Genomic DNA, 14,099 nt, shown 5'->3' with positions numbered 1-14,099 from the left:
CGCTTACGGCAACCTGAGTCTTCCCGCTTTGTGCATTGTGCCAATTCGCTGCACAGTTTTAGACACCTCTGTGTTTCCTTTTTGTATTGCGCGTGACAATATCCTAATTGGAGGCCCACTGGCACATGAATGGCCTTTTGTTTCGTCACGAATGACGTTGTATCAAAATCTCGAATTGCCTGCTACAATAGACTGCTGATTGAAAAATGAAATGCATTATATTCTAATTTAAGCGTTATAAACTTAAAGAAAACCAAAGTTACCAGCGGCTTGGGAACTGTTTGGTTTTAATTTACAAGCAAGTATCATTTTTATTTACGTCTGTATAGTAATTAAAGGGCTACCGAATCGTGCTTAAGTTCAGCGAACCTCGTTAGAACGATCTCTACTATAGGGTCCTGCCTAAACTCTTAAAATTTCCTAGTAAACAAACTATAGCGTTGGTGGCCACAGTTTTACTCCTGAGCCCAAATTTACTGTTGTAAATTTAGATTAAATTCGGAACTTAAGTTGTATTTCTGTCTATAAAGTGTATAAACAAAGAAATGTACAGATCATCTATAAATGTATTCCGACTTTCTCTAAAATGTCCGGATAAAATCAAATCGTCACACAAACAGTTTCAAAAAAAGTATAAAAATCGTATGCGACAATGTAAGCAGCAGTACGAATGTAGGAACCATCGACAGGGCGTGTTAAATATGCATAAAACATTGCAACGAAAGTAAAGGGAATAAAATGGATTTAAAGAAAAGTATTGTGTAACTTTTAACAGTTATCATTTATTTGTGACTTGTAGTGTATTATATATCTACGAAGTTTAACAACTTGCGGTTCACTTCTGGGTATAACTAGCTTAGGTTATTCACTGTAACCAAACGCCGGGCACCCTGGAAATGACGCAGCGCGTTGACTTGCTATCTCAAAATTCCTTCGTAACTGCGATCACGGGGAAAGAGAACAACAGAGCAGGCAATGTATGAATGAGGCAAAAATAGAATAATTTGGTTTAAATATAGTGAGCCAATGAAAACGATCAGCACCTTGTGTTACAGGGTTACTGAGCGACAATTTGTGGAAAGGTAAGACAGATACAATAAATAATTATGCACTCACAGGCGAGCACACAGCAAAATATGTACTGTACAAAATCAAATACAAGCACGGTCATAAAAAAACTCTAAAAATTGGCGAATTTATCGTGTGGTGCGCACAGTCCAAACCGGCAGTGTTTGGCTTTGTTTGGTATGAATTAAAAGTATCATTTTTCGATTAAATGTAACTTAACGTACTACTGGGTAGAAGATTCGTAAAAAAATATGCAAATGATGTCCGCAACGAGAGTAGTATAAAATAAGATCATATAGGGACGAATAAGGAACCTATTATTGCAACTTTAACAACAATAAACATTGTACAATATGAAAGTCTGAATAAGTCTTGCGCTCACAATAGTACAGTGTAAGTCTATACACATTTACATCATATACCTATAGCTATACAGTAGATTAACATATATATGCGTGTGTATTTACACAGATATATCTACTACAGGCCGTCAAGATAGGGATTTGAAGGGCAAAACAGCATAGCCTAGCAAGTTTGTATTGGCAGCGACTGCTACATAGCATGCGGCTGATTGCCATTCGTCTGGTTTGGTACAGTTAACGGCGGCATGCAGTTTACGTTAATCGGGGCCATTAAGTTCGCTTCGGATTTTATGATCGCTATTTTACCAGGTTGACCGTTGCTGTGTAGCCTGTTCTCAGGTTGAATCGACTTCTCAAGCGTGAGGATCATATTACTTAGCGAGGCAATGTAGTTGTGTGCTAGCGTCAATGTTTCCATTTTGGAGAGCTTGCGTTCGCTTTTCACGTGTGGGCAGATATCACGTAGCGCTTGAAAGGCGTCGTTTAGTTGGTGCATCCGTAGCCTTTCACGTTCATTGCTCTGTAAGCGTTTTGCATTCTTAGGCTCTTGCTGGACACTTCCTCTATCGGTGGAGCTTTTTGACGTGGAAGTAGAGTGACTGCTGCTGTTGGCACGGCGTTTCCGCGTGTTTGTGTGCGCGGATTTCATTGCTGCTGATATAAGGGACGTTTTCAAGCCAACGCTGGACGCCGCACCACTGTAAATGAAGCATCAAGTTACGTTTCGATCATAATTTTCTATATAAATGGTCAAATAATGCACGACGCCGACAAATATGTGTCTCATAGTGTGCTTAGGCTATTTTTAGTTGCAAATTTTAACATATATTTCTTATATATAGTAGGGTGGGGGGAAAACGGAACACCTTTAGCACATAATATTCAAATATCCTGATCGTGTTTTAAACAATTACCAGCGATCTATAAGAGTCGTGAGAATACGGTTTCATAATTCTTTGAATGTTCTTTGTTTACTACCAAATGAGTCGAGAAAATAGAATAAAAATAAGCTCCCTTCTCCTTCCATTCTATACCATATGTAAAGCGTGGTTACGTATGTATGTGTGTATTACCTTCTTAAAAATCCGTTCGTTCCATTATTGGACCCTGCCTCAGACATGCTGTGGGAGCGACTTAGTTGGACTCGCGCACGCTGCCCGAACATACAAGACGAGGTGCTTGGTTCCGATTTTTCGGATTCGCGTTTGGTGTGGATCATTTTTACATTGCTGGTTTCGCTCTGTGTAAAATACTCGTCGGTGGATGCAGCTTTGAGGATGCCGTCTTCCTGTTCTGTGTTACATGTTGAGTCTCTTGCCATTGTGGTAACTGTGGGCTCCGAAAAACCGTCAGTATCATGAACTGAACCAGCCCCGGATTTTCCCGAGAGCATTGAAATAGGAGGTAGAAGGGTACTTGTCACTTTTTCATCGTTTTCACAAGCTTGGAAGCTCGGAATAGATGTTGGTTTCTCCGTCTTAATTGTATTGGGCCCGGGCGAAACGCTGCTTTCGCCTTCTGTCCTATGATTGTTATCATAAGATAATGAACGAACGCCAATAGAACCTTTGTAGCTTAGCACGACGCTTTGGGATTCACTGTTACGCGTTGTGCTGTATCCCTGTTTGTTTATTGTGTTAAACATGCTATTGTTGTTGTTGTTGCTGCTTGGGTTTAGACCTTGACGCATCACGTAAGCGCCTGCCATACTGTCGTTATGATGGGCAACCTGGCACCTAGGTTGGGTGAGCATCGGCGGGCTATGTGGGTACGTTGTACAGTTTTCGTGATAAGAACCATTCGCTCTTTCATTTTCTTGCAAAATGGCGTCGAGCAAATCAATGTCTGCTTGCCCTTCGCCAGGAAAAGTGACCGTTGTCCCCGCCTGTTCATCAAAACCGTCCGCGTACAGAGAACCCTCGCTTCCCAAGTAACTAGACTGGTATTGTTCTCCGTCTATCTCGTGGAAGTCGCCGATGTCTTGGTCTGATGATCCTTGGCAATGCTGCTGGTACTTATTGAAGTCTTTGCATAAACGCATGTATCTTGATCGCAGTGCATAACGGCTGTCGGGCGAAAGCTCCTTCTCACTGTGCATGGTTGCATCACCGCCAGCCATCAGCAGCGGTGGGGGTATATGTTGCAGCTCAATTACGTCGTCGCGATACATCGCTCCTCTATTGGACGTAGTAGCAGAATGGCGGTGAACACCATACATCGTATATTATCTTATAATTACCAATGTAGAACTGTGATTCTTCTGCGTGATAACAAATCTTAGTAATTATGGTTGCTACTTTTAAAATTACATCCAGTCATTCTTAAACTGTTGCTCCAACATTTTTTGTCCCGCTTATGCTGTATTTTTATTCAGCATCTATAGTTACCCATACATGATACACAAAACAAAGCAAAGCGTAAACGTAGATGCGTGTTGGAAACATTATACCTTAAAACTTAGCTACTGATAGCATCCGGTCTGCGCTGACTTATGTGTGCGTACACTATGCAATCAACAAACAAAAAGACGACACTGTTACTGTTTCACAACGCAAAGAAAAAGAGTGTCTCAAATAAGTATAGCTGCTAATTCCCAACGATTATTTTGATTTATATGCTAATACGAAACCAACGCGTAATACCGAAGTGTCTAACTCTATAGTTTCTGCTGAAGGTATTCGGACTTCCTTCTTCTACTCCGTGCTGGTTTCACAGCTTTTAGACGAATGTTAAAAATATAGCGAGAAAGTTTTGGTTTTTGCTTGAACCATAGCGACACTATATGCCAGAGGAGTTAGTCCGTATAGTATACACTTCTAAAACGTTGTATTAGATTTTTTAACTTATCCGTTTAGGTTAAGGCTAAATTTCTTTTACATATGCATAATTCTTTCCACCTGGTCTGGTAAACTACTAATTTTTATTTTAAGGGCACTTTTTATTGTAAAAAAACGAAACTGAATTAGGATCTTTAAATCTCAGTTTCACTTCAGCATATAACTGTTGTTTTAAAAACTTATTTTTCTCATTCCAAAACTTTGCACCAAGAACCAAAACTACCGGTGCGACCTGCAGTACTACTAAGCCTGGACTTCTAATTAGTTATGTCCAACCGCCGTGCCGCGCGACTTTGCAGAATCTGAGCTCCTGTCAGTCGGAAGATTTGATTGAAACGCAGAGCGTGATTCTGCGGCGTGGGCTTACGCGCCTGTCAATAGGAAACTGAAACGAGTGTGTGTACGCACTCTTGTCTTCTTCAAAATCTCGCCCGGCTCCCTGGTAGGACGGCGGAAATGTATCAAATTCGAAGCGATCCCACTAACTAGATTCCTGCCTGTTGTCGCTCTGCGATAACATCAACGACCGCTATTAATTGTTCATCATCTTACTTATGCACCTCCTTGTGAAAAATACTGTTTATCACCAATATAGTTTTTATAAGTTTTAAAACTTTTCTGTTTTCTATTATTTTCCCTGACAAAAACTGTCACGCACAACTTCTTAAAGAATATTTTAATGCTATATTCTTGTGGCCAAGATTTGTAGAACTACGTCAACAAAGTTTATATAATTTCCCCGACAACCAAAGTTTTCTATCATATGATGTACAAAACAACCCATGCGCCGAAGCATTAGAAACCTACCGGTTATTAAAACCACGCCAGAGGTTAGTGTGCTACGGCGCTACGCTACACCTTATAGTATAGAATGAAAATATATTAGGTAACGATTTGGAATAACCAGTGGGCGCTAGATTATAGATGACTATAGGTGAGTAACACGATACACCTATATAGCCTCTATATTTATAAAAGCGTATACACCATGCATCCTGGGAAATACCGGCAATCTTTAGCCTTACTTTAAAGGTATTATGCTGTATTACGGTTTAGAAAATACATATGCTCCAAGGTGTACTTAATTATGCGCCTAAGAAAACCACAGGAAAATAAGGCCATGTTTTTCGTTTAAATAAACGGATGCACTACGCTGTTTGGCAATACTGTTTTACAGTTAATAGTTCATATAACAATTTTGCTGATGACGTGCTTAGACTTTATGGACACTAGGTCTTATCCACAATAGCTAATTAGGCAATATTGAAGTGATTGAGATAGTAACAGCTACACGAGTTTCTCTTTTAGAGCTCTTTTATGAACAGAGCTATTTTTTTCGTTACTAAACAAAGTTACAAAGTATAGTAACTTTAAGCGACCAAACGTGCATGAAATACGTCTCTGTGGTATTACGACTACCGTTGGTCTGTCAGGCGAGGATAACAAAGTTTCATCCATTCATTCATTGATATACTGTTGTATCACTGCCTGTTGCACAGGCTTTTTGCAACCTGACACGTTTTAGTGGACACCACATACCAAGCGAACGTTGCTGGGCTTGTCCTGCCGCGCCGAGTAAGATATAGATCCCAGGAAGGAGATTCACTCGCGGGACGGAGGTTGTTGAAGAGTTCCCCGCTATTGTCGTATCGCTTTCGCTGAGAGCGCGGGAAGCGATGTGACACAAAACGGATGGATGTGGCGTAATTATTGTTGCCTGGATGACGGTACCTGCCTTCGAGGGCGTGCGGGGACACCGGAACGCTCTTTTCGCGCGTTTCGGGGATATTCGGATTGTCACCAAAAATTAGAACAAGATTTTATTTTTTACTACTAGATTATAAAAAAAGTTAAAATTTGTGTTTGTAATGCTAGTTTTCGCTTATTCTTCTTGCTGGCAATTTGTTAAAATTTTAACTTCCTTCTAATGAAAAGTTACGTCTTGTGTTTTAGTAATTAAACATAATACTGTCACGGCTCTTAAATCTCTATGTAACTCGACGCTTGTGTGTGTAATAACGTGCCTGCACCGGACACCGCAAATGCTCGCGATCGTCTTCGAAGCCAAATACGGATGTAATCGCGCTATTAACGTCCGCTCTTAGCCATAACTGAACAATGGTGACATATGGTGATGCATGTTGGGTTACTACATCCACCGAAAGTTTATTGTTTGAAGCGTGATGTATAGTATATAGGGTGGGAGGAGATAAGATATCCTATCATTCTATTTTTTCGTCCCATTTAGTAGTAAACAAAAAAAACTTGTAAAGAAATATAAAATTGTATCTTCACGACTCCCATAGACCGTTGTTAATTGTATAAAAGAGGATCAGAATATTGGGATATTATGTGCTAAAAGGGTCGCATCTTTCTCCACAGTACTATGCTTTGTCACTAGCTCCTTTCAGTTGTACACATGCTTTATTCGAAACATATTTGTCGGTTGCAGTTGTTACCATATAATAGGTTCATTTTTTTCTTAGCATATGTGTATAATTATCGCGAAAGCTGCATTGCAGTATTATGGGTTGCCATTACTATAGGCAAACGTTTGCCGGTTGCATATTTTGTGTATCTCTATCACAACACACGACGTTTATTATACAAAGCGGAAACTATATATGCGCACCACAAACCAAAATATACAATCAGTACAAGTTTTGCAGCACACGCAAACAAATACTAAAGTTGCAGGTTATAGGCTATAACCCGAAATTTATACGTTACTGCAAAACGTATTACTGACAAATGTCACTTACACAACTTTTTTACATTGTACCATTTGGAAGAGAGACGACAATTTTTGGAACAGCCGACACTGTTGTCTTTGCTGCAGCTTTTGATTCTTTGTGAGCCTCCTTTTGCGTCTCTTTCTTATCTGTTGGCGAAACATCCGTACCGTCGTTCTCATGTTTACTAGCTGTCGTCATATTTTCGTAGTATCGAATCGATTCTTGAAGGGACTTGAGAATTTTCGTATTTACGTCAGGAAAAACCTGCTCAAGACATGCACGTTAAATAGAAACTGTTTCGGTAAGTTATCTCATCTTTTTATCAGCAGGTAGACAGATCTGAACCATCTAGATTGTTGCTGCTTAGATGTTATACAACCATAAATCTTACTGCACACTAAACCCTGTTTTGGTTCTGGTACCAGTCCCCCTTTTTGAGCTGATTTCTGTAACAGTTCCATTTTCGGAGTAAAATTGTACCTTGCATTTTTAACTCACCTTTCCGAGACAGCGAAACAGCGGCAATATGATCCCGCGAATAAATTTTAACTGATCATCGGCCTTATGTACTTGTGACCTGTTCATAAACGAAGCGACTGGCAATCCTTCGCGACGCTCCCTATCAGCCTGAAGAATGTAAGTCAAGGTTAAAAATACCGCCAAACAAGGATTCTACAGTTCGCGTATCACCTGTACAAAAAACTCTTCAAAAAGCAGGTCAACCCACTGTTCGGAGCAGGTTAGCGGGCGAACTTCGTTGGAAATGTCGCAGCATTTGATCAAGATCTTTTGCAAAGCCATCATGTGTTCGGGATTGTTTACACAAAAGCCTTGCTTGATAATGGAGTTGAATTTGTTGCAAAGCTGGTCGTGTATGGCCATGTCAGTCGCTAGGATAAGCTGAATAATGATCTGTACAGATAAGCGAAAAGCGTTAAACGGCCCTTATATGCGATAGACTGTGAAATTATTTACGTGTGAAACTTCAGAAAACTGTTTCTGGCTGAGGTTAATGAATATGTTCAAGTCCTGGTCCGAGAGTATTTGAAAAGCAATTGCGCAATGGTGGTGTTCCAGCGGAGAGCTGTTGTTGTATAAGACTGAGAGCTCGGTGTGAGCTTTTCGTTGGTATCTATAAAACATCATAGCAAATAAAAACAGATTTTTACGCTGCTGTTCCACGATACTTTACTTTATCCTCGCGTGGTCGGAAAATGTCAGTCGTTAAACGCGGATGTTCTGTTTCATACACCTCATGTAGTTAACGATCAGCTATAAATTACTTTGTGGGTGATTATTTTTTAACGTACAGATTGCTCAAACCGGGGTGGTCGAGGTCGTGACATATACAAGCCACAAGGAGAATTCCGATTTGTAGGATCGTCATCTTTTTTACCAAATTCAATTCGTTCACCATGAAATACATCATTTGTGTGACGCAAAACGCATGGCGAAAGTTGTGAAACAAAACATGTCTGTAGTTTTTTTCCACGGCTTCCTGCAGATAGAAATTAATCTCTTTTGAAAAAGGCAAGGTTGAACATGAAAGTGTGATTGAACATCGCTAATCAAAACGTTAGAAAATGATTTCTTTTGTTTAAAAACATTTGCTATTCCACCAATTTAAAATAGCCTCCTTTCTCTTACCAGCCACGCGTGTAGTCGAAAGACAGTTATACCCAATTCGTCCAAGATATGAAGATCTTTAAACATTGCTATGATGTGATGAATAAGTTCTTCGTTTTCATATTTCCAAGCATCAAAGGTTGACAACTTTAACAGCTCGATAGTCTTGCGTATATTTTTCTGTGCACGGTATATAATATATTTAGACATATTTGCTAAGATAAATAAATGATACTTGTTTTATCCTCGGGTGGCGTAGAAACGACAGTCGTCATAGCACGAATGTCTTGTTTCACACACCTCAGGTCAGCTTTTTGTTTATTATCTGTATGCCTGGTAATCTGAACGAGCCATTAGTAGCCACTGGGTTGAAGCAATGTCCCATAAGTGGTGTTTGAGATGCGGTGTTTGGATAAAAAACATCACTAACCTCATCGTCTTGGAAGATATTAAGTTTGTGGCCATTGTGGTACTCGTTCGAAACTTCTGATGTTTCACGCGTATTCACGCTCTCTAAACAAAGTGATATAGTTAGGGTGCGGGAAGATGGGACACTGTGTCATTCTATTTTTCTACCCATTCCGTATAGTAAACAAAGAACATTCAAATATTTATAAAAACCGAACCTCACGACTTCCATAGACCGCTGTTAATTGTTTAAAACACGATTAGGATATTTGAATATTATGTGCTGAAGGTTTAACATCATACTCCACAGTACTACTACACTACTGGTCGTGTATTGAAACCCGGAGCCTATATTATGTTTGGCTGTCAGCCTGTACCTTGACAATCTTTTCTTTTCTTCCCGGTGACTGGTTGATTCAAAGCGTTTTTCCAGCTATGCTAGGAAATAAGTAAAGTTATTTTATTGTGAAGCACGTCTCACTCAACGAACTCGCAATCATTGATTATTGAAAAATGAACGTACCCATTTTTCGTTGGCTTTTGGCATAGAGAGCTTTTGTACAACATCAAGCCCCTGCACTTTGTTGGAAGTTGCGGTAACTTTTTTACCGACGGATGAGATTGACTTTTGCATCGATGAAGCTGACCCCATCTTCTCCTAGTATAAAAAGCACCTTAGATATAAACGGTGATCATTATAGGGTGAGGTAAGATGGGACCTATTTGCATTTCCTTTTTTCGTCCCATTTTGTTGTGTTTTTACACGACTCTTAAAGAGGGCTATTTTAATTGGTTATAATGATTTGAAAATATAGGACTTATACTGCTAACGGTATTCTAACTTACCTCAGAATACTATGTACACTACTCTTTGTAAGCGATTCATTAAAATGTCTACGCTTACCTGCATGCGAGTTGCAGCAACACGTTCTGCCAGATACGATTTAGGCGGCAGAGTTTTCGAGATGTCATTCCTTTTATAACACGGGGGACATGACATAGCATCTGAAACCGACAGATTTTTTACGTACGTTTGCTTTAATCTGTCAAAACCACACAAGGGGCATCTGTAGCAAATGCTGTCATTGACAGCGCAACTGCAATCAGATTACTGTGTGCCATGGACTATACCAGCAGCATAATTGTAAATGTGTAATCTCGATAGTTAAGATTCCAAATAAAAAGTAAATAATAAGCTGGCCGACTTACAAAATGCTCAATACCAATGCTGTGGCACAATGGTTAAGCGGTCTTTAACCAGAGGATACCGGATTCTAATAAGCTGGATATCATTGTGCGCTCGTTTTCCGGGTCAAGACATTAAACGACTTCTAGCTCAGTGCGGCTTAATGAGTTGCCAAAATTGTTAGGTCTGCACAATAAAAAATCACCCACAAAGTTACGTATGTACATGGTAACCAGTGACAAGGTGGTTGAAATAGGACCCCCGTTTTTTAACGACTGTCGTAGCACCGCCTCGCGACGATAAATAAGTTGTATTCGTTTAATAATTTAACAATAAAAAGTAAACGGTCTCTGCCGTTTTGTCCTACACAAAGGCGCTTACACAATCAAAATAACGTGAACGTTTTATTAAGCCGATCCAACGTAGTGGTCACTAATGGGTTGTCTAAATTGTCTGTCATAACGAGCTCCAGGTAAGTGCTGCTTAATTGAGTTGTCAAAATTGTTAGTTATTCACAAAAAAAAACAACCACAAAGTTACACGTAAGCTGACACAAGGTACATAAAACAGAACATCCCCGTTGGGAATAAAGCACGATACATTCATTTATTTAGTTTATACTTAAAAACAACTCGTATAATTATATTTATTTAATGGGTATGAAGAAATAAGGAAACGCCTGCCAATTCGGCATTAAAAACGCAGCGTTCAGTCTTATAGAATATGGGTTTCAAGAAAACAAACACTTGATTAAATAAGTGGAATCTGTGTCACCAAATAACAATACCATATTTCAGCCAGTCTTAACGATGCTACATTTTAGCGGTCGGTAAGTGCGGGAATCACAGTACAATAAAGTATTACATAGGCTATATTGTTGTGAACGCTTCAACAATAAAATAAAAGACAGTCTAACAAGGCACGTTTAAAATTACCATTCACTTCTATAAGCACCATAAAACAAGATGTGAAACTCTAAACCCTTACAAGTTACAACTAAAAGTTATCTCAGAAACTTTATCCTATTTTGTGCCTGTATGGAAAATTGCACTTATAGCTGTAAGTGTACACTTAGTACCAAAAACGCTGACAGCATAGAAAGTTAATATAATATAACAAAGCAACATTAGCTTATGAGTAATGGAGTGGTGACATCATTAACACTAATAGGTGAAACAGGTTGCGGTTGGCTGCATTTCACTTCAATGAGCTCTTCTGATAGTGGCAATGTTTCTGGACACTGTTAAAAATACAATGTTAGCGCGAAACAGTACAATATACACATGCTTATATATCATAATAGTGGTTAGACTCTTTTGCATGTAATTACAGGGTAAAATGCACCTTAATGCTGCTACTTTTTTGGTGTGTTTCCTTTGGCAAGACACTTTAAATGATTTGCTTTAACACAGTGTTTATACATGGGTTGTTTTAAATGTCAACCATATAGAGAAAAATAGGCACCCAGAAAGTTATAAATATGGTAACTCGCAAGTAGGCATAAGATGCATTTATTCATATAGACATACACTGTTTTTATATGTGAGCCATGTCTAAATATCGGTTAAATAACAAAATATACCACGATGCAGTTTGTATTAATGCCAAGTATATAGTTACCAACTTACACTGCTATTCACCGTTAGAACATTACTTTGCAATGCAACTGCTAACTCTTTACGAGCATGACGCAAAACAAACATCATCAAGCAAACACCTATGACAATCTGAAATGAAGAACATAATAGATTGCTGCACTACAGATATAGACAAGTAATAAGGGGTTTACAGACTGTGTAATTATTTTTTTAAACTTTTTTACAGAAAAATTTATTAGCTTTAATCAAGAGGATAGGAGTCATAGGACTGATAGCCCAATGCAGATTAGATATTATAGTAACAGCTTAACAAAATTAACATTTTAAAGTTTAAATTAGATATTGCAAACAATACAACACTGAAATCATTCAAATAACTTTTTATACAAAACGTTATTAAAAAATGAATCTGTTGAAAATGAGTGCTGAATTTAACCTTAATTTATAAAATGAAACTCTGCTATGTAGATACATTTGCAAAACAATGATTGTGATATGATTACTATGGTTTAAGAGTTGGGCACAGGGATTTTATGACACATTTCACCCATAACCGTAGTAATCAGGTCCGTTTAATTAGTGTCCGCTATGTCCACTGTATCCTAGCGGATGTGGCAAACATAGCAGACAAAAACCAATTAAAATGACACTAGTAATCAGTTCTTACCTGTATAAGAAAAATAAGGTAACCAGATGTATTTTCTTGCTCAACCAACTGTTCAATTGACCGGAAAGTAGATCCAATATAACAGTTTAAAACTTGAGTAGGTAGAAGACCAAGGTTTGAAGCAATAAGATATCTTTTCATGTCAATATTGGATACCTAGATTTTAAATTACAAATATAAGAAATTCGCCCAATAAGTATATTTTAAAACCACAATAATATAAGCTATAACACAAAGCAGGAAAGCAAACTTGTTTACTTACCGAAAATAAACCATTTTGAAATCCGAAAGGAATTGGTGTTAGCCTGGTTAGTGCGATAACTTTGAGTCCAGATGGTCCAGCTATCATTTGCAGGGTGGCTTCAATTTGATCAAAATTAGAGCGTTTTCTCAACAGGTTTAAAACACAGGTGGACATGTACTTTTTGCATACGATATGGGCGACAGTCACTCCAACACTGACGGAAAACACTACAACTGGGATGCCGATTAAAAACCCATAGATGTAACCAACTGTGAGGTTTAGAGGTAGATAACCCCACATCATAGGGAAAGATACTAGGGTGAAAAGAAGTACGAATAACAATAGAGATTGAGCTTTGTTGACACTTTCAAAGTAGAACAGAAGATTAACTATAACCTCAGAGTCTTGTAGGCCAGTCCAGATGCCCACACACAGTATCACAAGCAAGATTGAAATAAATATTAAGTAGCAATTCTGAGTTCTACAGTAGCTGCAAATCCTGTGGTCCGTATCATTGGAGCAATTTGGACACGTGCAGCAATTGGCTCCCCAGCAAGAATACAGCGGATTCACATTTGCATACCCAGGTATTTGACAACAGCTTGGTAGTATGGCAACCACGCAAGGAATAAATGGGTAGCAAAGTAAATAGATTACACATGCTACTGTGTGTTTCGCGCATTCGGACACTCTTTGGGTACATTTGAAACAGAGGCGACAAGGTGTACAAACTGAATGAGAACAAATAGTACTGGTCGTGGTCTCACATGCGTAGCGTTTTGTTTCAGGTAGAGCTTCATCATACAAAAGGTTTAGTTCCTGTGATTGGTGTAGGGGTTTCTCTTCACTTCTTGTCAGCAATGCTTTAGTGAATGTTTCTCGAGCGCGAAGGATGTACGTTTCAGCAGTATCAAAAACATATTTTATTGCTGAACTAGCTGCAAGCATGCTACGCTTATGTTTAACTGCTAACAAACGAAAACAGTGATAACGATTTAATCGCAAATCATAGTTACGAAAACACTAAATACGAAGCAATTTTGTAAAAACTGTTGTATAGTTATTAAGTTATAGTTTAATAAAGAAGTTCATAGTTTAATGTTGTACTATTAAACTATTGTATATTTTTTTGCATTAAGTTTACGTAACATAGAAATCGTAAATTCTATCCATCATGCACTGGGCTCGCAATCGTTGATTGCTTCAAATTGACAGTTTTTAAAAAATGTAAAAATCATGTGTTATTTGTTTTCTGTGTCAAAAAAGTCAAAAAATAGAATTAGAAGCGGTTGATTTGCGACATTTTAGTTATGTAATGCGGCTAAATTTATATATTTTTTCCAAAAAATGTTTGGTAAGGTAAATAGA

General features: G+C 38.5%; 3 protein-coding genes across 7 annotated transcripts; all 3 read right to left on the bottom strand.

The window, feature by feature from the left end:
- Positions 1-548: 548 nt before the first annotated feature.
- Positions 549-4,761, bottom strand: LOC149738936 (uncharacterized). The gene is made up of 2 exons (XM_089874631.1): positions 2,504-4,761; positions 549-2,128 (listed from the first exon to the last, which is right to left on the bottom strand). The coding sequence occupies exons 1-2, from the start codon at positions 3,646-3,648 to the stop codon at positions 1,621-1,623; spliced, it is 1,653 nt and encodes a 550-aa protein (XP_089730757.1). The 5' UTR covers positions 3,649-4,761; the 3' UTR covers positions 549-1,620.
- Positions 4,762-6,850: 2,089 nt separating this feature from the next.
- LOC149738935 (high affinity cGMP-specific 3',5'-cyclic phosphodiesterase 9A-like) lies at positions 6,851-10,060 on the bottom strand. Of its 4 annotated transcripts, none has more exons than XM_089874632.1 (10): positions 9,941-10,060; positions 9,560-9,694; positions 9,414-9,474; positions 9,059-9,141; positions 8,650-8,808; positions 8,313-8,500; positions 7,978-8,134; positions 7,693-7,914; positions 7,501-7,629; positions 6,851-7,266 (listed from the first exon to the last, which is right to left on the bottom strand). In XM_089874632.1, the coding sequence occupies exons 1-10, from the start codon at positions 10,034-10,036 to the stop codon at positions 7,039-7,041; spliced, it is 1,458 nt and encodes a 485-aa protein (XP_089730758.1). In that variant the 5' UTR covers positions 10,037-10,060; the 3' UTR covers positions 6,851-7,038. The 4 variants fall into 4 exon arrangements, with proteins under 4 accessions (XP_089730758.1, XP_089730759.1, XP_089730761.1 ...); XM_089874633.1 differs by having other exon boundaries at positions 9,560-9,710; positions 9,941-10,052; XM_089874635.1 differs by having other exon boundaries at positions 9,883-10,011.
- Positions 10,061-10,814: 754 nt separating this feature from the next.
- LOC149738934 (uncharacterized) lies at positions 10,815-13,819 on the bottom strand. 2 transcript variants are annotated; one of them, XM_089874639.1, is made up of 4 exons: positions 12,750-13,819; positions 12,488-12,643; positions 11,851-11,949; positions 10,815-11,462 (listed from the first exon to the last, which is right to left on the bottom strand). In XM_089874639.1, exons 1-4 carry the CDS (start codon positions 13,677-13,679, stop codon positions 11,349-11,351), a joined length of 1,299 nt encoding a protein of 432 aa, XP_089730765.1. In that variant the 5' UTR covers positions 13,680-13,819; the 3' UTR covers positions 10,815-11,348. The 2 variants fall into 2 exon arrangements, with proteins under 2 accessions (XP_089730765.1, XP_089730766.1); XM_089874640.1 differs by having other exon boundaries at positions 11,863-11,949.
- Between the last annotated feature and the right edge of the window lie 280 nt (positions 13,820-14,099).

Source organism: Ciona robusta, chromosome 3 (assembly GCF_009617815.1).
Source record: "Ciona robusta chromosome 3, ASM961781v2".
NCBI lineage: Eukaryota > Metazoa > Chordata > Ascidiacea > Phlebobranchia > Cionidae > Ciona > Ciona robusta.
The sequence above is the reverse complement of the archived record's forward strand: the minus strand, read 5'-3'. Positions and strand labels throughout refer to the sequence as shown.

Excerpts from the sequence above, each read along its gene's own strand:
- LOC149738935 (XM_089874632.1), bottom strand. The coding sequence starts at position 10,036 with ATGTCATGTCCCCCGTGTTATAAAAGGAATGACATCTCGAAAACTCTG. Across the intron at positions 8,135-8,312 it reads CACCCCGGTTTGAGCAATCT|ATACCAACGAAAAGCTCACA; the intron begins GTACGTTAAAAA and ends GATGTTTTATAG. Across the intron at positions 7,630-7,692 it reads TTGAAGAGTTTTTTGTACAG|GCTGATAGGGAGCGTCGCGA; the intron begins GTGATACGCGAA and ends TACATTCTTCAG.
- LOC149738936 (XM_089874631.1), bottom strand. The coding sequence starts at position 3,648 with ATGTATGGTGTTCACCGCCATTCTGCTACTACGTCCAATAGAGGAGCG. Across the intron at positions 2,129-2,503 it reads ACGAACGGATTTTTAAGAAG|TGGTGCGGCGTCCAGCGTTG; the intron begins GTAATACACACA and ends CTTCATTTACAG.
- LOC149738934 (XM_089874639.1), bottom strand. The coding sequence starts at position 13,679 with ATGCTTGCAGCTAGTTCAGCAATAAAATATGTTTTTGATACTGCTGAA. Across the intron at positions 12,644-12,749 it reads TTCAAAATGGTTTATTTTCG|GTATCCAATATTGACATGAA; the intron begins GTAAGTAAACAA and ends TTTAAAATCTAG. Across the intron at positions 11,463-11,850 it reads TTCTAACGGTGAATAGCAGT|TGTCCAGAAACATTGCCACT; the intron begins GTAAGTTGGTAA and ends TATTTTTAACAG.